General features: G+C 38.6%; 3 protein-coding genes across 3 annotated transcripts; all 3 read left to right on the top strand.

Moving 5' to 3' along the window:
* Nucleotides 1–3,251: 3,251 nt before the first annotated feature.
* On the top strand, nt 3,252–8,658 carry hoxd11a (homeobox D11a). Its single transcript, XM_085383837.1, has 2 exons — nt 3,252–4,478; nt 5,108–8,658. Exons 1-2 carry the CDS (start codon nt 3,878–3,880, stop codon nt 5,341–5,343), a joined length of 837 nt encoding a protein of 278 aa, XP_085239963.1. The 5' UTR covers nt 3,252–3,877; the 3' UTR covers nt 5,344–8,658.
* A 193-nt stretch (nt 8,659–8,851) lies between these two features.
* Nucleotides 8,852–11,631, top strand: hoxd10a (homeobox D10a). The gene is made up of 2 exons (XM_085383838.1): nt 8,852–10,113; nt 10,887–11,631. Exons 1-2 carry the CDS (start codon nt 9,366–9,368, stop codon nt 11,159–11,161), a joined length of 1,023 nt encoding a protein of 340 aa, XP_085239964.1. The 5' UTR covers nt 8,852–9,365; the 3' UTR covers nt 11,162–11,631.
* A 133-nt stretch (nt 11,632–11,764) lies between these two features.
* Nucleotides 11,765–16,678, top strand: hoxd9a (homeobox D9a). Its single transcript, XM_085383839.1, has 2 exons — nt 11,765–13,834; nt 14,327–16,678. The coding sequence occupies exons 1-2, from the start codon at nt 13,267–13,269 to the stop codon at nt 14,569–14,571; spliced, it is 813 nt and encodes a 270-aa protein (XP_085239965.1). The 5' UTR covers nt 11,765–13,266; the 3' UTR covers nt 14,572–16,678.
* The last annotated feature ends 1,535 nt before the right edge of the window (nt 16,679–18,213 follow it).

Raw genomic sequence — 18,213 nt, 5'->3', positions numbered from 1 at the left:
TGTGTGATCTCAAGGTCGCATCAAAGTCATTCTAAAGCGGAAGATTTACATTTTTTGAAAATAAATACGCAGTTATAGTTTATTCCAAACTGGATTTGACTTATTTAATAGCAATTTCAGAATGCATGGTGTTGGTAAGTATAATATGAAGTTATACAAGTTTTTTTTTTTTTTTTTTTAAATCAAGGTAAATTGGTTTTGTACTGTGGATGCACCTGGAGATGAATGCATTTGTAAATAAAGATCCTTTAAAAAAGAATCGTGACCAAGTTATTTTGCATCATGATAGATATTTCATATTTATTAGGAATGATATTGGAAAGAAAATGTAACTAAAGACTTCACGCTTGTGCCGTTATTCATATAGCTTCGCTCCAGAGCTGATATTTAGCGTATAACCGAGCACTGATCTGCACCTCTTCCACGCTGCGTCACATAGATTTTAAAACTAAAGTCAGCGTCGTTTGTTTAGGAAATCTCAAAGCCTGCAGATGTAAAAGAACCATGAGAGGGCTGCCTTATGCGAGCGTAATCTTTCTCTAGAAATAAATTGTATCTCTATAAAATGTCTGTAGCATGGAGGAATATTTTTCTTTTATATCTGCACCTTTAACAGGCTATTATCTCTCTGCTCTCCAGCACTCACTTTAAATTGAAACCCCTCCATTCTGCATTTGGCTTTGGCATTTTATGTGCGTAATTCCTCTGCACAGTGGATAACCCAGCAGCATTTCTCACCCACAAGAAAATCTCTGCATGCCAGTTGGAGGTTATTGCGGCTGTAACTAAATGAAATGGATGTAAATCAATATCTCAGCGACATCAAGTGAACTTTCTGCACCAGACAAGTCCATCCGTGCTCATTAGTGGTGCATGTGATATGGCCAAATCTAGCTCTGTCACTGTTTTCATTACCAAAACTCTTCGCTGGTGTTTCCACGGCGGACCTGCAGGTCACAAGTGGTCAGGGTAATTTTAAACGAAGAGAGACCGCGACTCTGCAGGAACGACCAGCCATCAGCAGAGCAGCACACGCGACATTACGGGAGAGTGAATCTATAAATGGTTCCCCTCGTTACATCATTATCACGTCATCATCACCGCATCACTGCAACTATTATGTTTCTGTTAAACTGCAGTCATAAGTTCAAGGAAGTCTGAATAACATTTTAGAGCTATAGTAATTTGTAATGAAACATAAAGATTTTTCCCCTCTCCTTACAGAGTTTCTGGGACTTTGGCATACTTTCAAACCACTGCAATTCATTCTTTTTGCCCTCACTGTTTTGCGGGCCTGTTGTGTGGTGCTTAGAAGCTTAACAGCCAGTTCTCCTTCCACAGAGTATTTCAGACGCCTGCAGTGGGTTTTCTGTGCGTCTCAGACATTGTTTGCTGCTTTATTGGTTTACTGCCTGGCTGCGTCACATAGCTAAGGCTTCCTTTAGATAGTTGGGGTGCCAAAAACAAAGTTAAGGTCAAGTTAGTAGACTGGGTTTCTATTTCTCACAATATCAGAAAAAAAGTCTTATGGAAGTTAGCTTTCGTGTGTCTATTTCAGCAATTGTGTTTCAAGTGGAACCTTTTAATGTTTTGCTTAATGTCACACGCCTTAATTAAACAAGCTGGACAACACGACGTTTAACCTTTTTGTAAATGCTTGGAACTTTAAAGCATCTCGTCTGCAGCCTGATTTGATATCTGAAATTTTAAGCTTAATACAGTCTTACACATTGCAACCTTTCCATGTAATAGAAGACGGCCAAAAAAGACAACCTAAAGCACACAAAACACCAAATTATAGCAACAACTCGTCTTAACTTAAAGTAAGCCATTAGTCTCATACCGCTATCAACTTTTCACTGCAATTATTTAAATTAATTAAATAATTAAGTTATTTATTCATGTGATAGTTACATAGATACAGATGTTTTGACCTCCTAACGCTGTGGAATATAGATGGAAGTAGTTTACTTTGGAACATTTTGGCCTAATTTTGGAAAATATCTTCTAACTGGCTAAAAAGGGATTATTATGAAATGTAGTTAGATTGGATACAGAACAGGACCAACGAGCTCGACTTTAGCCCCAGATAATATTAAAGCTGTCTTTAAGCGAACACCACATTATGTTTGAAGCCCGACAATCGATTAACCTTTAAAAACAATATAAGCCCACAGAGAAATATGAACTACATTTTTCCTGCATATTTTCCTGCATATATATATATATATATATATATATATATATATATATATATATATATATATATATATATATATATATATAGTTTTATATATATATATATATATATATATATATATATATATATATATATATATATATATATATAGTTTTATATATATATATATATATATATATATATATATATATATATATATATATATATATATATATATATATAACTATATATAAAACTAGCCCAGCGCCTGATGCAGTTTCACAACTGCAGTATCACAACTACAATAAAAAAAACTACATTAAGTGGAGTCATATAAAATAAAATAAAAATCGCCAGGTAATAAGTTAAAAATACAGAAAGAAATAATAAAGTTATTAATACTTACATAGACAAAAAAAATTATTGGAGGAAATTTCATTTATATGAGAGATCCGTTCATCAGTGGTATAAGTTCGTTTTCTCCACCAAGAAGGAGGAAAACACTGCAAGCATGGCTGCCCAGGGGCAGTAAAATGATTTGGCTGCAGAGGCTTGTTGGTGAAAAAGGCTTGGTGGACATCAGCTACACCACAGACGGTCAAAGTCAGTTGTTTTGGACTTGGCAATGCTGGATGTGCTTACCGATTTGTGCTTGCGCTTGATTTATGTTTCTGTGGAAACCAAAAATCAACATTTCTGTGTTTGCAGTAACATTCCATGGGGTTGTTTACTTGTCTGTTTTCAAGTGCATCCATCTGTACTTAAAATTGGGGATTTTTTTTTGTTTTTTGTTTTAATCAACAGGACCATTTAATGGGCAGATATTTCTAAACAACGAGTTTTAAAAATGGACTCTGCAATGTAACTGGGGTGTAATATATACAATAATCTATTGCAGCCCAGTCTTGTCGTGGTCTTTTATTTCTTTGTGAAGCCTCAGCTTTTTGTCACCATGGTGAAGGCCAAGAAGCTTGTCAGTGAAACTGAATTCAAACGATTTCCTTCTGGCGTTTCTGTATGTATTTAACTCTACTCAAACCACCATGGTGCACAGTGATTATGCGCAATGAGCCTTAAATGTATTTGCATAAAATCTGACTTGGTGAATCACATATTCCACAGGCTGCTTCTTCTTCTTCTTCTTCTTTTTTTCAGCGCGAGTAGGTACGGTAGCCTTGTTGCCATGCCATTTAAGCTTTGCATTGAGGTTAACGTTAATATTTCCGCTAACTGTTGCCACAAACATATAAAGCCAAAATTTACTGACACCATCACTGCGTATGACCGTCATTACACATCATTACAAGATGAGGATGATGTTGCAGCAAAGCTTTTAATTAAATATTCCAGCGATGGTTCACACATTTCTTCTTTTTTTTCGTGAGCTATAGGGCAAAAAGGCTGGAGAGGAGTTGCCTCTGCAGCCAGAGAGCCAATGGAGTCTCTTGCATGCGCTCACATGAGTTTTTCCGGACAGTTTTTAATGACTGATATTGATGTATGGTAATTTCTTAGCTGGATCACATGACACAATTACCTCAAGAATCGATCAAGATGTATTGCAGGTCTGCCTACGTTTCCGATTTTTTCTCCCTGGCGGGGTCTTTCCACACGCCTGTGGTGCTATAGATGGACAAAGTTTAACACAGCAAAGCTGCCAATTCTTTCCTCTGTTGCAGAGAGGAAAACTGAAGAGATATGACGGAATATGATGATCGCAGCTGTGCGTCAAATATGTTTTTACCGAGCTGCACTTATTACGTTTCGTCGCCCGATTTTACATCAGTCTCCTCCTTTCTACCCCAGACGACTTCGTGTCAGATTAATTTCCCCTATTCTTCCAACATAGCTCAAGTCCAACCTGTTCGAGAAGTCGCTTTCAGGGATTACGGACTGGACCATCCCAAATGGCACTACAGGGGCAATTACACGTCTTACTACTCAACGGACGAGATAATGCACCGGGACTTAATCCAGTCCTCCAGCAGCAGGGCGGATGTGATATTCAAAAACGAGTCCTTGTATGGCCACCACGGAGGGACAGGCTCGCCTTGCAATTTCTTTACCAGCGTGGGTCGAAATGGGGTTCTTCCCCAGGGCTTCGACCAGTTTTTTGACACTCCTAACTCGGACAAGCCTAACGCGGAGCTCCCCAAACAAAAGACAGACTATAACGTTCCGGGTGATGCTGCGAATAACAATCAGGCTGTGACCAAAGTAGAACAACACAAAGCTGATCAAACCGGGAACGTCGACGAGGACTCGTCCTCCAACTGCAGCGACAAGATCAACCAGCAAAGTAAGTCAGTAAGGATATACTCCTATGTGTGTTAGACATAAGATGAACAGTCCAGACTTTTGAGGGTCTGGACTGCGCCATTTCCACCGCCGTGACCGTGCAGGGTTATATGCTTCTTTATAAGCATGCAAAAGCTTTTATATCCCAATAAGATTTACTTTACGGTTGTAAAGGTATTTACAATGGGAGACCGTTAAGTAACCATACTTAAAGGCCTCCCTGTGTCCAATAATAATACCTTGTTGCCAGGTTTGATTTGTTTTGATAGGACATTAGAGGAATTTTTTTGTGACTCTATATTTTATATTTTAGTGCTGTGCAGATATAGAAATACAGTGAGGAAATGCAGACTGGGATGTAGTGGAAAGTAACCAAACACCAACATGTAGATGATCATTTGCGCAATATTGACTAATTTTCAAGGGAATACCTGTGTTGGTTAGTTCAGTCTACGCTCGTGTGTGTGTGTGTGTGTGTGTGTGTGTGTGTGTGTGTGTGTGTATGAGGAAGTTTTTTTTCGGAAATAAAGAAGTAAATCTATTAATCTGCTCTCTTTGCTATATTTCACATTTGGGAATTTTGGCATTTGATGTAAAATCTGGGAAAACTTTTTTTTTTGTCTTCCACAGGTTCATCAACCAAGTCCAGGAAGAAGAGGTGTCCCTACACCAAATACCAAATCCGAGAACTTGAACGAGAGTTTTTCTTCAATGTGTACATTAACAAAGAGAAGCGACTCCAGCTGTCCAGGATGTTAAACCTGACAGATCGGCAAGTGAAGATTTGGTTTCAGAACAGAAGAATGAAAGAGAAAAAGCTAAACCGCGACCGTCTACAGTATTTCACTGGGAATCCTTTGTTCTGATACCTGGCATGTCACACACAGACACACTCACACACGGAGGAAAAATCGCAAACACTTTTCCAAGTGGCTTCATGGTCAGCTGTGATTAACAGTTGATTTCACAAAAATCTGGCTTTAAAAAATTAATTTGCCAATATTTTGTATCATTCGAATTTTTGCACCAACTCTTGCGTTTATTTGTATTCTCATATTTTTGCGTTATCGGTAGCAGAAATTCCCGCAAATTGCGAGCTGTGCTTCGAAATAATTTATATTAAATATATGTAGGCTTCTTTCTTCTCTGAATGTATATTTGTAAGGCGCATGCAATGCAAATTGTGGTGTGAATAAAAGTACGAAAATAAATATGCTGTCACGAAACCGATCACAAGGAAGTTTTACAAAAAACTAAACTAAACTAAAAAAAACTTTACATCAGGAAAGATTTCGGAATAATTTAGGCGCTTGCAGTACTGTAATGTCCCGTTATTTCCTTTGCTTTGAAACACTTGATTGTTTACTAAACCTTGAACCGTCTAGACACTATAATAAAAGTAGCTGTAAATGTCTAAATAGGGGGCTATTGGACTTTGGTGTCCCAACCCCCAGACCACATGAGGACTGATTCTCCTTCCTGTCTTAAAGTACTTTAACTCCAGGCTAGAAATGCTTTGAGAATTTCTGCGCATCGTTTCCATATTTAGCTCATGCTGGCATATTGGGGCACTTGCAACTAAAGAAATGGAAGACAATGGAAAATATTGTAACCAGGCCGGTCTTCTAGAAGGATAAGTATTTCTTTTTCATGTTTCTCTCCTTTTGCAGTATTATAAATTGGATATATGTTTCTTTGATGGCTCTGAATCTGCGAAGAAGAAAGAAACGCAAAGTGAGCTTATAGCACGAAATTTGTACGATCTTCCTTGTGTAGGTAAGGCGATTCCATCTTTGTGTAGCTTCACCATACACGAACCATCAAGCTGCCTCTGCAAAAAGTGAAAAAATTTTTAATTCCATAAAAATATAAGGTGCTGTATATCCTTCTTTCCCTTTTTTTGTAACCAGTAGGGGGGATGAACTAAATAAATGCACCAATTTCGGAAAAAACAGCCGCTTTATTGATAATTCATTTGTTAAAAGATAGGCGATCGCTCATTTATGCAACAAAAATTACTCCCATTTTTTTAGTGTCAGAAAAAGAAAACCTCTATAGATTGATTTTTGCTAATTTAGTACCACCTGGGTTACATTTACCGTTTTCCTCCCCAAAAGGATATTAGAAAACTGAGGTTTCATTAAGCATTTAGAAGGGTGCTCAGCTTGTCCTGCAGTGCAATTGCATTACCAACTGTGAGGGGCGTTTCACTTCAATTCTCAATGTAGCCACAAGAGGGCACTCTCAGTTTTTACAGCCATGCAGTCAATTTAGCATCAACCCCACATGAAAGCCTGTCAGTGAGGGAATAATCAGTTCAGCAAGCTGTTTGTTTACATTTCTATTTTAATTATTACTTCTTCCAGTCCACTAAATTCAGCATGGTTTGCATGTTGCTGTTTTTTTTTATTTAAAGACTCATTCCCTTCAAAGTATTTAATCCTCTTTTTTAATGAACTGATAAAAAAAACACCGACAAAACGAGAGCCTTGAGTTTCCTTAAAGAAAATAAGAACACTGTTAATCAGAGAGCGCATTACATTTTGCTAAATGCTTCTCTGAAGGGATGAAATTCCTCATGAGTTTCATGAAAACAGCAAACACAATTTCAAATAATTGTCATGCGTATGGAAATGACACCAGGAATTTAATTCTGTTCTGTTTCTTTGTTTGTGATCCGCATCATAAAGGCTTAGACCTTTACCTGAGGGCCGCATGGGCCTGAAGCCCAGTAATATCTCATGTTTATGCTAAAAGGAGCAGTGAATATTGACCCACATTTGCTATATATGTATTTCTGTTCAAATATATATATGTATATGTAACATATATATGTAACGTTTGTTTCTTTTATTTTCATTGTCAAATTCTCGTCTATTTGAGTCTAGCTATTTACTTTGAAAAAAGGTACAGGTACTCCGAATAAAGACCGAGTATTGTCGCAGTTTTTAAGCTTTCTTGTTTTGCTTGTAACTAAAATCAGCCAGTATTTTTTTTTTCTTGTTTTTAGATTTTTTCTTCGTTTTTTAAATTTACGCGCTCTACTCCAATGTTTTAAATACAAGTGAATCTCTTGTTATTTTCTTTAAATTATCACTGTTAATATTTCCACTGTTCACAAGACTAATAATGACAGCAATGATGTCAACGAGTGTACGTATCCTTCGGACCATTTGACTTAAAAATATATTTTGGATCAATGTGATGTATAAATTGTTGATTTTGCCTGAAGAACATACTGGCTTCCAAATGAGTTTTTTTTTTATTGTATGTTAAAATGTTATCTTTGCAACATTATTGGAAACATGATAATTAAAAAAGAGAAAAAATATATATCCATTATCATTTGCCTCATTTAACTGTTGTAAAGCTTTATTTAAATAGCTATAACTGCTGCATATGGTATTCAAGGTTTTTCTTTTTTGACAATCCCGTTTGCATAGCACACGTGTTTGTTTACAGCCAACTATAAATATCGAAGAGCCTTAAAGAGAGCCAAACGGACGTTACACATCTTCTCTTACACACTGTATAATTATTTCAAGCTTGTGCCATTACTATCAAACACATAAGGATTCCCAGTGTTACACTTTTTTGTAAAGGCCGTTAGAGTCAGTGGCAATTACTGGCATGACCTCTGATTTGTGATCATGAATAATTTCGTGGACAGTGTTTTTTTTCCTCTCTAGTTTAACAGGCAGTACACGTTTGCCTTCCTTACGAGCGAAAACACTGAGGTATTTAGAGAATACTGTGACTGTGAGCACAGCCACGGTCAAGCAAGTCATTTCGAACTCTGCTTCTGAGCGTCAAATACGTTAAACGAAAGCACAGATATGATAATCCTGGAGAAATAGCTTCATGGATTAAGTGTGAAGTGTGTAATAACGACTGCGAAAGCTATAACGTTGACCTTCACGTTTTTACCAGTCTGTGAGTTCAATTTGTTAAAGGTATGTGTCCACCTTTCACATCATCTTATGGATCTTCTGGGTATTTTAAAAGCTGATATCTTCCAGGAAACGGGGAAATCGTTTCCTCTTTAATAGAGAGATTCTGTGCACCTTAATTGAAAAACATCAACAACAATAAGCCTTTCATAAATTGTCAAATCATAATGAAAAAAGACCAAAATTTAAATAGATGAAAGGAGAAAGCGTTACATTTATATTTAGTTTATTCTTTTGTTACATATTTAATACAAATACAATCGAGACATATGCTGCATATATGCAGGGAAAGCACTCTTAATGATTACAGCGGGTGAAGTGTGAAAGGTTAAATAAAAATATAATCAGCATTATAATCAGCAGAGCGGCTAAATTTTTTCCAAATAGTCTGCAGTTGTCGCCTATGCGCCATGCAGGCACCCCCACCCCCCTCCCCATACACCTACACACACGCACACCTACACACACACACACACACACACTCACTCTCTCGAGAATGTCTTCCACACAAAGAGACACGCATATTCTTCAAGTTGGTGCACTGATAAACACTTAAACACTTCACAGCGCGTCTGTCGTTATAAATCTGAGACTAGATTGAAGGCGAGCAGTTTTTGTTGGGATTCAAATGGTCCTTTCGACGCATTTCTTTCAATTTCGCGAATAAGTCTCCAAGTCCCGCGATGCCCATTGGAAACGTGCGCGACTCTCTGCAAAAACCAATTTCAAGTCCGTGTTGTAGGTGTCGCTGTTGACCACGTCTGCATCCGCAGTGCGAGTGTGTGCAGAGAGAGGAGGCTGCGTCTCAAGGCCATTTTCAAATCTCATTGGTGGGCTTGTCATGTGGTTGGGAGGCATCCTGACTTACAGATTGTTTTTCCTAGATATGTCAGCTTACAAAGGACATCTCTCTCCTCCTAAGAACTTAAATTCAAAAAATGTCCTTCTCCAGTAGCTCTCCTGTGGCAAATACATTTTTAGTGGACTCTTTAATTGGTGCTTGCAGGACGGACAGCTTTTACTCCAACAGCAACATGTACATGCCGTCTGGCTCAGAAATGGGAACTTACGGAATGCAAACCTGTGGACTCCTGCCGTCTTTCGGCAAAAGAGGGGAGGTCAACCACCAAAATATGGGCATGAACGTCCACTCGTACATACCTCAGATAGATAACTGGACTGATCCGAGCAGACCCTGCAGAATAGAGCCTCCCAATCAGATGTCAAACTGTACATTTTCACAGAGCATAAAGGAAGAGAGTAATTGCTGCATGTACTCCGATAAGAGAGTACAAAAAGTCAACTCTTCAGAAGTCCCCGCATATTCTAACGTTATTCCTGAATCGTGTCCGGTCGATGGTCCCGAGATCCCGGTTCCCGGCTATTTCAGACTGAGCCAAACTTATGCGAACGGGAAGCATCAGGAAAACTACTGCCATGAAGCACCGAGTCCAAACGCGACACTGATGCAGCTCAGCCGGGTCACCCCGAAACCGCAGCCCTCGTCGGCATCTTCTAATTTCTCAGAGGTGGATAAAAAAATTGAGGACGCTTCGCAAAACCCGGAAACCGCAAGAACGCCGGTCCCCGTAGAAAGCCCGGATCTCAAGTCGGGCTCGGAGGAGAAAAACTGCTCAGTGGAAGCGCCTGTGTCCAGTCCTGAGCTGCTACAGAAGGAAGGGAAAGGTGGGTTGGCTGTAATGAAAGCTTTTATCTCGTGGCGCGGTGCTGAGAAGGCTCCAGCATCATAAAACCAAGTATAAAACACAAACAACCCAAACAACCCTAAAGTCGTAATGTTTAATGAGAGTCTTTCTCAGGTTGCACTGATAGGCAACAGAGAATGGTTTTACCATGCAGCATGAAGCCTATGTCCTCCTGTTCTTTGGATATTTAAAGTATATGCATAGTTTTTTTATGCATAATCTTGTCTTATGTGAGCATATTGCACAGCTTTCATAAATTGAAGCGTTAAATCAAGCTCCACTGATTAATTCTAACATCTGTTTGGCAAATGTGTGAACTTTTAAGTTTTGGAAAAAGATGAAAAATGATGAGGAGAAATCTCACCCTAATCCCAATCCAGTTTTGACAATTTGCAAAATTAGTAAAATATGTCAAATTCCTTATGAAATCTTACACGATTCATATTAATTCACCATTTAAATCAGGATTTACAGAAAAAAAATCAGGCCATATACACACGTATTCCTCGTGTGCGGGTTGATCATTTGGGGTTTCATTTCATTTTTGTTTTATTAGTGATGGCATGTGAGTGACTAATAACAACCCATGCATTTTATTTATTCAGGGAAATGTTGTGCGTTATTTCCCAGAGGTGAAATCCAAAGCAACTGATGAGCTTTTTGTTCGAGAGGACGCTCAGTGCGTCGCTAAAAGAATAAAAAATAAATAAATAAAAAATAAAACTCTGATCTCTCTGATTTGAATCCCTGCAGACTGCAAGAGTGACACTCTCACAAACAACTGGCTGACAGCAAAAAGTGGGAGAAAGAAAAGGTGCCCGTACACAAAGCACCAAACCCTGGAGCTGGAGAAAGAGTTTCTCTTCAATATGTACCTGACCCGAGAGCGCCGCCTAGAGATCAGCAGGAGCGTTAACCTGACCGACAGGCAGGTCAAGATCTGGTTTCAGAACCGCAGGATGAAGCTGAAGAAAATGAACAGGGAAAACCGCATCCGTGAACTGACCTCAAATCTCACCTTTTCGTGAGGCTGCATGTGTTAGCTGTCTTTCCTCCTCCTCGTCCTTCACATATTGATGCTTCGCTGGCATTGGACATTTATCTCAAAATCAACAAAACTGTGACTGTATTGCCAATCTTAGTATTTTTTTTATTTGTATTATTATTATTATTTTGCGTGGCGTCCTGTATTTGTTTTGTTTCATCACAGGGTAACACTTTGTGGTCTTAAATTATTGGAGGGTGCTTCTCTTCTACTAAAAAGACATGGGTATCCGGCCGAGCTGTGGAAAAGGTTACTCTATTTCAGTCATGAAAGCACATTTATTGTCGTCTAGTGCAACATTTGTTTAAGAGTAAGTGCAAGCCGTGTGCTCGATAGTGAAATGTTTCTATGGGCTTTAAAGTGATGGAAAAAATACAGAACAAAACAATGTCAATCTGTGAATTTATTGCATGTTTGTGGCATGTATCTTGCAATAAATATATTGTCAAAGGATCTTGTTTTAGATTTGTCCGTGCTACACGGTCTCTGCTCGGCAAATAGCCTGCCTCAGTTTTAGCAGCACTGTGAGTATCCGAAATTAATTTGCACTGACGCAAGCATTGTTTTCCTTCAAAAAACAGTCCCATTCCGAGCAGGAAAAGGCAAGAAAAAGAACAATTTCCTCCAAGCTTGTTGCACAAAACAGCAGGCAAAACAGTGTGAACGCGTCCCTCATTTGTGTTTCCAGTTTCGCCAAACGTTTGTAATTATGCCGCAACTTCATCTGAAGACGAGCCGAAACAGTAATCTTCTTAAATTCAGAAAATATATTCTCACGCTCATTTACGCGTAGGCTACTCGAGGAAGGCAAATTCTGGCTAAAAACGACTTAGAAATAAAATCTAAGTAAAATTTGTATGAATAACAAGATAGAATTCCTTTAAAGTCTATTTGGATGCAAAAGAAAAAGCTCAGCAAAATCATGCGAAGATGGCTGATTGTGTAATGGAATAAAGTTGGTTTAGCTTTTGCGTGCAGGCCTGTTTATAATTAAACTCAATGCCTATAAGGATTAGAGGACGGAGTAAATTACTTTCGGCTCTCCCTTTCTTCGTGGCGAAATCAGCCTTCATTTTCATCTACAAAATAACTTCGTGTGGCCTTCTTAGCTTGCCACAAATCTTTTTCAAACGTCTGATAACGTAACACAATTTCTGATCCCCTCCTCAGATTTGACCTAGTTCTTATCTCCAAGTGTTCACTGAAGGTCGAGACATTCTGCCTTACACAGTGCGAGAAAATGACATAGTGAAAAAAGTAGGTAAAAAAGTAGAAGAAGAAACATGGCAAGATGTGCAGGCTATTAGTGCTAAATTACACCTTTCAGAGAGCAATACACACATGGACTCCTCCAAGTCTTTTTTTTATTGATGGCATGTATAATCACACGCACCTCGTAAAACATTTATTGATACATTATTACTCTCCTTTCAATGAATATAATAATTTCACGACTGCTGCTGTTTCCGCCTCAACTTAAAAAATTAAACCAACTCAGAAAATACGTTTCCTTGCCAAAATATTAACAATGGATACACCGCACTGTGAGCTGAAATGGCGTCTTTTTTATTTTACAACATGTTATTACATCTATTTTACGAGGACTCTGTAAGTCCATAAACCATTTTACTGGGATTGAGGGTATCGGGACAGGACGATATTAGAAGAGCTTTTTCCCCCTTGAAGGATTAAGACAGAAGGAATCCGTGTTTTTGGACGCCGTGTGTGCTTTTTGGTGGAAATGTTTCTTACTCCTTTAAAAAACAGAACAACAGACTGTAGGTTTTGTTGAAACATCCTCACATCTTCATTAAAAAAGGGGCATTTTATTTGAGCGTTAGTTTTCTCCCACTAGTCACATCAGAATGGGCTTTTTATTATTTGAGAAATGAAAAGCTAAATTAAACCTGACGAAAAAAAAAAAAGGGGGGGGGGGGGGGGGGTGAGCAAGGGCAGGATTGATTTACTCGCTGTATTGGTAAATATGACCACGTGATCCATGTAACCAATCCCTGTAGATGCGGGCCAGCAAAAATACTATGATTGTTCATAAAGGGAAGCTTCCCGTAACAGTGCAACCCTTATTATATGAGTAGGAAGCCATCAAAAATGTCTTCCAGTGGCACTCTCAGTAACTGCTATGTGGACGCTATAATGGGGCAGGAGCCGGAGGATGTGTACGGTGCTCGCTTTATTCAGGCTCCACACGCGATGACCCCGAGGCCGTCAGGTGCTGGGGACAACGCAGACTTTTCCTCGTGTAATTTTGCACCGAAATCCGCTGTTTTCTCGCCGTCCTGGTCCTCAGTTCATCCTCAGGGGATTTATCATCCATATGTGCACCACCACCACCACCAGTCCCATCTGCCTGCGTCGGACGGGAGATACGTTAGCGTCCGACCGTGGATGGACCCCATTTCGAACCACGTTTCGTTCGCCGGATTCCCCTCCAGCAGTCGGTCGTACGGGACAAAGCCAGAGGTCTTGCCAGCTAAATCTTCAGATTGTGACACGTTGGAAGCGGAGGCTCGGCCGCTTGCTGGCGAATTCACGTGTGGAGTATCGGAGTGTCCAGAAAAAACAACCAAAGAACACAGTGGAAGTGAGCTTTCGAGCCACAGCGAACCCAAAGAGGAAAAACAAAAACTTGACCCAAGTAAGTAAACGAAATAGCCGGTGCTGATTTACAACTTTAAGAACTGTATGAGCCGGGTGTGTAAAACTGGAGGTTTTACTAACCTATAAAAGTGTCTCGTACTATACTGTTGCTCCGAAAGGGGAGAACCCGCCCTACAAGGGTTATTGCAGGGATCCTAATGTTTTTCATGTCACGGGACACCCGAAATAGATACACAACTTAATATTTCGATAAGACTGCATCTAAAGAGACTTTATACCTAAGTACAGATCTATTCCCCTCTGTTGGTGCACGGGGGCAATCGGTACAAACAGGAAATCATGTAATCGAAATAGTCCTCTTTGGACATAACAGGCAACAGTTCTCATTTTCTTTTGCTTCAATGAAACCGACCGCAAGTCTCTGAGCCCCATTAAGTAAAAACAATGGCTATGGTTTATTAAAGGTTACAATAAAAAGGGGAAAAACCAAACAACTAATCACATGTGTATTTACTTTATGTGTCTTTAGGTAACCCTGCAGCAAATTGGATTCACGCACGCTCGACGAGAAAGAAGCGATGTCCCTACACAAAATATCAGACTTTAGAGCTAGAGAAGGAGTTCCTCTACAACATGTATTTGACAAGAGACCGGCGCTATGAAGTCGCTCGCATACTCAGTTTAACGGAGAGACAAGTGAAGATCTGGTTCCAGAACAGGAGGATGAAAATGAAGAAGATGAACAGAGAGAGGAACGGCAAAGAGCAGCTATAAGTCCGGTGCTGGTGCCGTTTCACACATTCTGACGTTTGTACCAAGGAAGCCATGTGAACAATTATAATGATTTTTGATAGGAGCCTCCTTAGCCATTTTATTTTTTTTAATCTTATTATTATTATTATTATTATTTTTAACATTTATTAAGTGTCAGCGTTCTGGGGTTATTTGGCCAAATATGCATCACACGTGCAAAAAATTTGCCTTGATGAGACCCACAGAGGATTTGTCGAACAATGTTTCAAGCCAACTGAAAGTTTTACGCAACAAAGTGGGATGTTTACGCAGCAGGAAACATGTATGTGTATTGCTGTTATTTGGAGTTGTGTGTATAAAAAGAATTCAGAGCAACTACTTCGACTGCTGTCTATGTCACTACACACACGGGACGCAGTTTTAGTAAAGCCAGAATTTACCCAGTTTTAACGACATTTTGCTTAAAATTTTTGTTTTTAAAACCTCCTAAATTATTTTTTAAGCTTTCATACAGTTCATGACAAGGTGCCATGTTTAGGAAAGGAAAAATCTCCCTTTAGTCTAAATCAAAAATAAATGCATAAAGATTTTATCCTTTATTCGTATTTTTGACATGTTGACGTAAGCACCTTGCTCTTTAATTTATTTGTATTAGACCAAAGCATATCCCCTAAGGCCTTACTTATCCAAATGCGGTTTATCGAGGCCATGTAACCTAATAGAGAACAGCACTATTTAACATAATATTAAATATGTAATGGCTGGATGTTCTTATTAGCAGCCCACATATTAAAATTATATTAACCCCCCACTAAATATTATTTAAAACATCTTTAAAAATAACTTTAAAAAACGGAAGATTTTAGTGTTTTTTTGAAAAGTAGTGCTCCAAGTCATAAAATGTTTGCTATTGGGAGAGGTGTTGCGGCGAATTTCCAATTTATGGTCCAACTTGTACGAACAATTACTTTAAAGCAGGAAGAACCGCGGTCCAATAAAGCTATAGAAATGGCTAGACGTCTGGCCTAAATTACTTTATGGGCCTGGCCAGTAATTACGCTCTCCTTTGAAAAACCCTTTTTCCTGGGTGTTTGCGTCTGTTGCTGACAAACAGAGTGTAGACACTTTTCCATGGGGTGTCTGGTCGATGAATTGTTTTAGAGGAAATCACCCCCCACCTTAATGGTCACGTGTATTCATCAATTGCACTTCCCACCGATGGGAAAAAAAACTTAACTTTGACTGCTGTGTGGTGCAGTCTTATCTTCTGATGGGACTGTGTACTGAAATGGTCAAGAAGAGCACGTGTCTTAATTGTACTTTACGGGCAGGAGCTAACACGCTTTGTTTTTCTTTGTTCTTAAACCACCTTCAGTGGAACTTGTTGATTAAAACAGGAATCCAGAAAGTTGCAGATCTAAAAGCAATCTGTTTACCTTTACTGGAGCTTCAGGGCCCCTGGAAAGAATACCGGGAGCGCTAGAGGGCGATGTTGTCCTTTAAGTCTCAGCTAAAGCAGCCTATTCACAGCTGGAACACGTAGACAAGGCAAGGTCCATACCATTGTCCATGTTTTTACTGATTTATATCATAAACGTCTTATGCCCTGATGAACGTGTGTGAAGAAGAGCGCTCTACTTTTAATAGTTCCAAAACCTGAAAGCCCCATTTTTCTAATCGGTTATTGCAGCACCCTTATACTGATTTTGAAATCTCCTGACAGCTCCCAGGCCCCATATTTCAGCAATATGTCACACATTTGCACAAAGGAGAAGCCAAATTTAATCGTTAGAGGGAAGGCTTTCTGAAGGCAGAAGCAGACCCAGCCCACCGTGTAAATGCAGAGAAAATAACAACAGAGACACTGATCTTTCACAGATGTTTTTTTCCTTTAAAGGGCATGTCTCTGAGCCTCGTCGTTTTATTATTATTAGCCTGCTATTGTTATTGTTAAATAACCAGCGAAGTAGCCTGTCGTTTTTAGACTGTCCCACAGTGTCCTGCTTGTTGTAAGATAAGATAAGATAAGATAACCTTTATTAGTCCCACACGTGGGAAATTTGTTTTGTCTATTTGTTGTGATACTATTAATAATATTACTACTACTTAAAATGTAAACTGTAGTGCTTTCTGTTTCACAAAGCTCACATTAAAATAAGTAATTACAGTTTAAAAATGGCGTCAATTCACTGACAATAAAACACACCAAGTACACTCAGATTTAGCTTTCTTTTTATATATAAATCCAAGTTGTTTTGCTTTATTTTTACACCTTACACTCATTTCGTGAAATAAAATGCAGCTTATCCTTCTTCTGCTGTTTGTGCGTTTTAGCGCAGTTATGGAGCCATAAAGAGATGTTGCAGCACATACTGCTGTGAGCATCACTTTAGTAATCACTATTGAAACGGCTGAACACACGTTCAACTTGGTTGTTGTTTTTTCTTTTTTTGAGACTACACTGTTTACACACACGAGGAATGGATCGAATTCTGTCTCTGCAAAGGAAGCTGCTTACCCTTTAAATAATGCGAATAGTTAGAGACCGTACTGGTTCAATTACTGGTTCAAAGGAGAATAATAGACCTAGAAGGAGCATGGGAGTAACATTTTAGTACGTCTGTCCGTCTGACGTTATTGTGTACAGTCACTACAGCAGGACAAAAACAACAGAATATATATATATATATATGTGTGTTCTGTTATATATATATATATATATATATATATATATATATATATATATATATATATATATATATATATATATATATATATATATATATATATATCCGTGTGTCTGTGTGTGTACATACTGTGAACAGGGACAGTTTTTTAGTGAGCACTGCATGCAGACTTTTCCCGTATTAATGTTATGCGTGTAGGCCAAGATAATCAGGGCAATTTAACATAAAAAAGAGTAAAACGTAAAGTGATAACTTTATTAGAAAAAACGACGTAAGACACATAATACACCTTTTTATTTTATTTTATTTTATTGTTGGGAGAACTGTGTGCGCATTAAAAAAACGAAGAAAAGAAGAAGACGAAAAGAAAACAAATGTGATGTATGAGTTTTAAAGTTCGCTTGTCAGGAATGAATTTTAATGTCTCCTCTCCCCCACTCGTCCCAATATAATTTTAGATTTTTAATATGTTTTTTTTTAATGATGTATTGTTATAAATATGCTTATGAATTTAACCGCTTTTGTTTTCATAGCGACTGCAACGAAACAAGCATAGAATATGACTATATATTCTAGATCCTATTCAACAGATCCTGGACGTTACACGGTGTTTCTATGAGAATAGAGCTGCGGATGAATATAGAATGACAATGCGGAGGAACACTAAATGACACTTCTCCAAAAGCGAATGAAACACTGCGGTTTGATAAAAGTGTGGGTAGGCAGCCTCTGGCTGGTCAGGAGTAATGTGACGAGGAATTTGTAGCTCAGAATGGGTCACAAAGACAGATAGAGTCAGTGTGCTTGGCAAATAATGACACAAATGTGCCTGTAAGCATTAACTTAGTTCACCACCCTTTTTAATATTTAGTTTCTTGAAGGCAGACTTTGACATGATTCCAGGATCTGAATTTATGTCTCTGAGAAAATCAGTGTCGGCCTATCAATAAGCATGCAGCACTAAACCTGTCAGTGA

This window comes from Rhamphochromis longiceps, linkage group LG16, assembly GCF_057381845.1.
Source record: "Rhamphochromis longiceps isolate RC_006_pf linkage group LG16, R_longiceps_female_GT1.1, whole genome shotgun sequence".
NCBI classification, from domain to species: Eukaryota; Metazoa; Chordata; class Actinopteri; order Cichliformes; family Cichlidae; genus Rhamphochromis; species Rhamphochromis longiceps.
The sequence above is the reverse complement of the archived record's forward strand: the minus strand, read 5'-3'. Positions and strand labels throughout refer to the sequence as shown.

Excerpts from the sequence above, each read along its gene's own strand:
- hoxd11a (XM_085383837.1), top strand. The coding sequence starts at position 3,878 with ATGACGGAATATGATGATCGCAGCTGTGCGTCAAATATGTTTTTACCG. Across the intron at positions 4,479-5,107 it reads CGACAAGATCAACCAGCAAA|GTTCATCAACCAAGTCCAGG; the intron begins GTAAGTCAGTAA and ends TGTCTTCCACAG.
- hoxd10a (XM_085383838.1), top strand. The coding sequence starts at position 9,366 with ATGTCCTTCTCCAGTAGCTCTCCTGTGGCAAATACATTTTTAGTGGAC. Across the intron at positions 10,114-10,886 it reads GCTACAGAAGGAAGGGAAAG|ACTGCAAGAGTGACACTCTC; the intron begins GTGGGTTGGCTG and ends GAATCCCTGCAG.
- hoxd9a (XM_085383839.1), top strand. The coding sequence starts at position 13,267 with ATGAGTAGGAAGCCATCAAAAATGTCTTCCAGTGGCACTCTCAGTAAC. Across the intron at positions 13,835-14,326 it reads AAAACAAAAACTTGACCCAA|GTAACCCTGCAGCAAATTGG; the intron begins GTAAGTAAACGA and ends ATGTGTCTTTAG.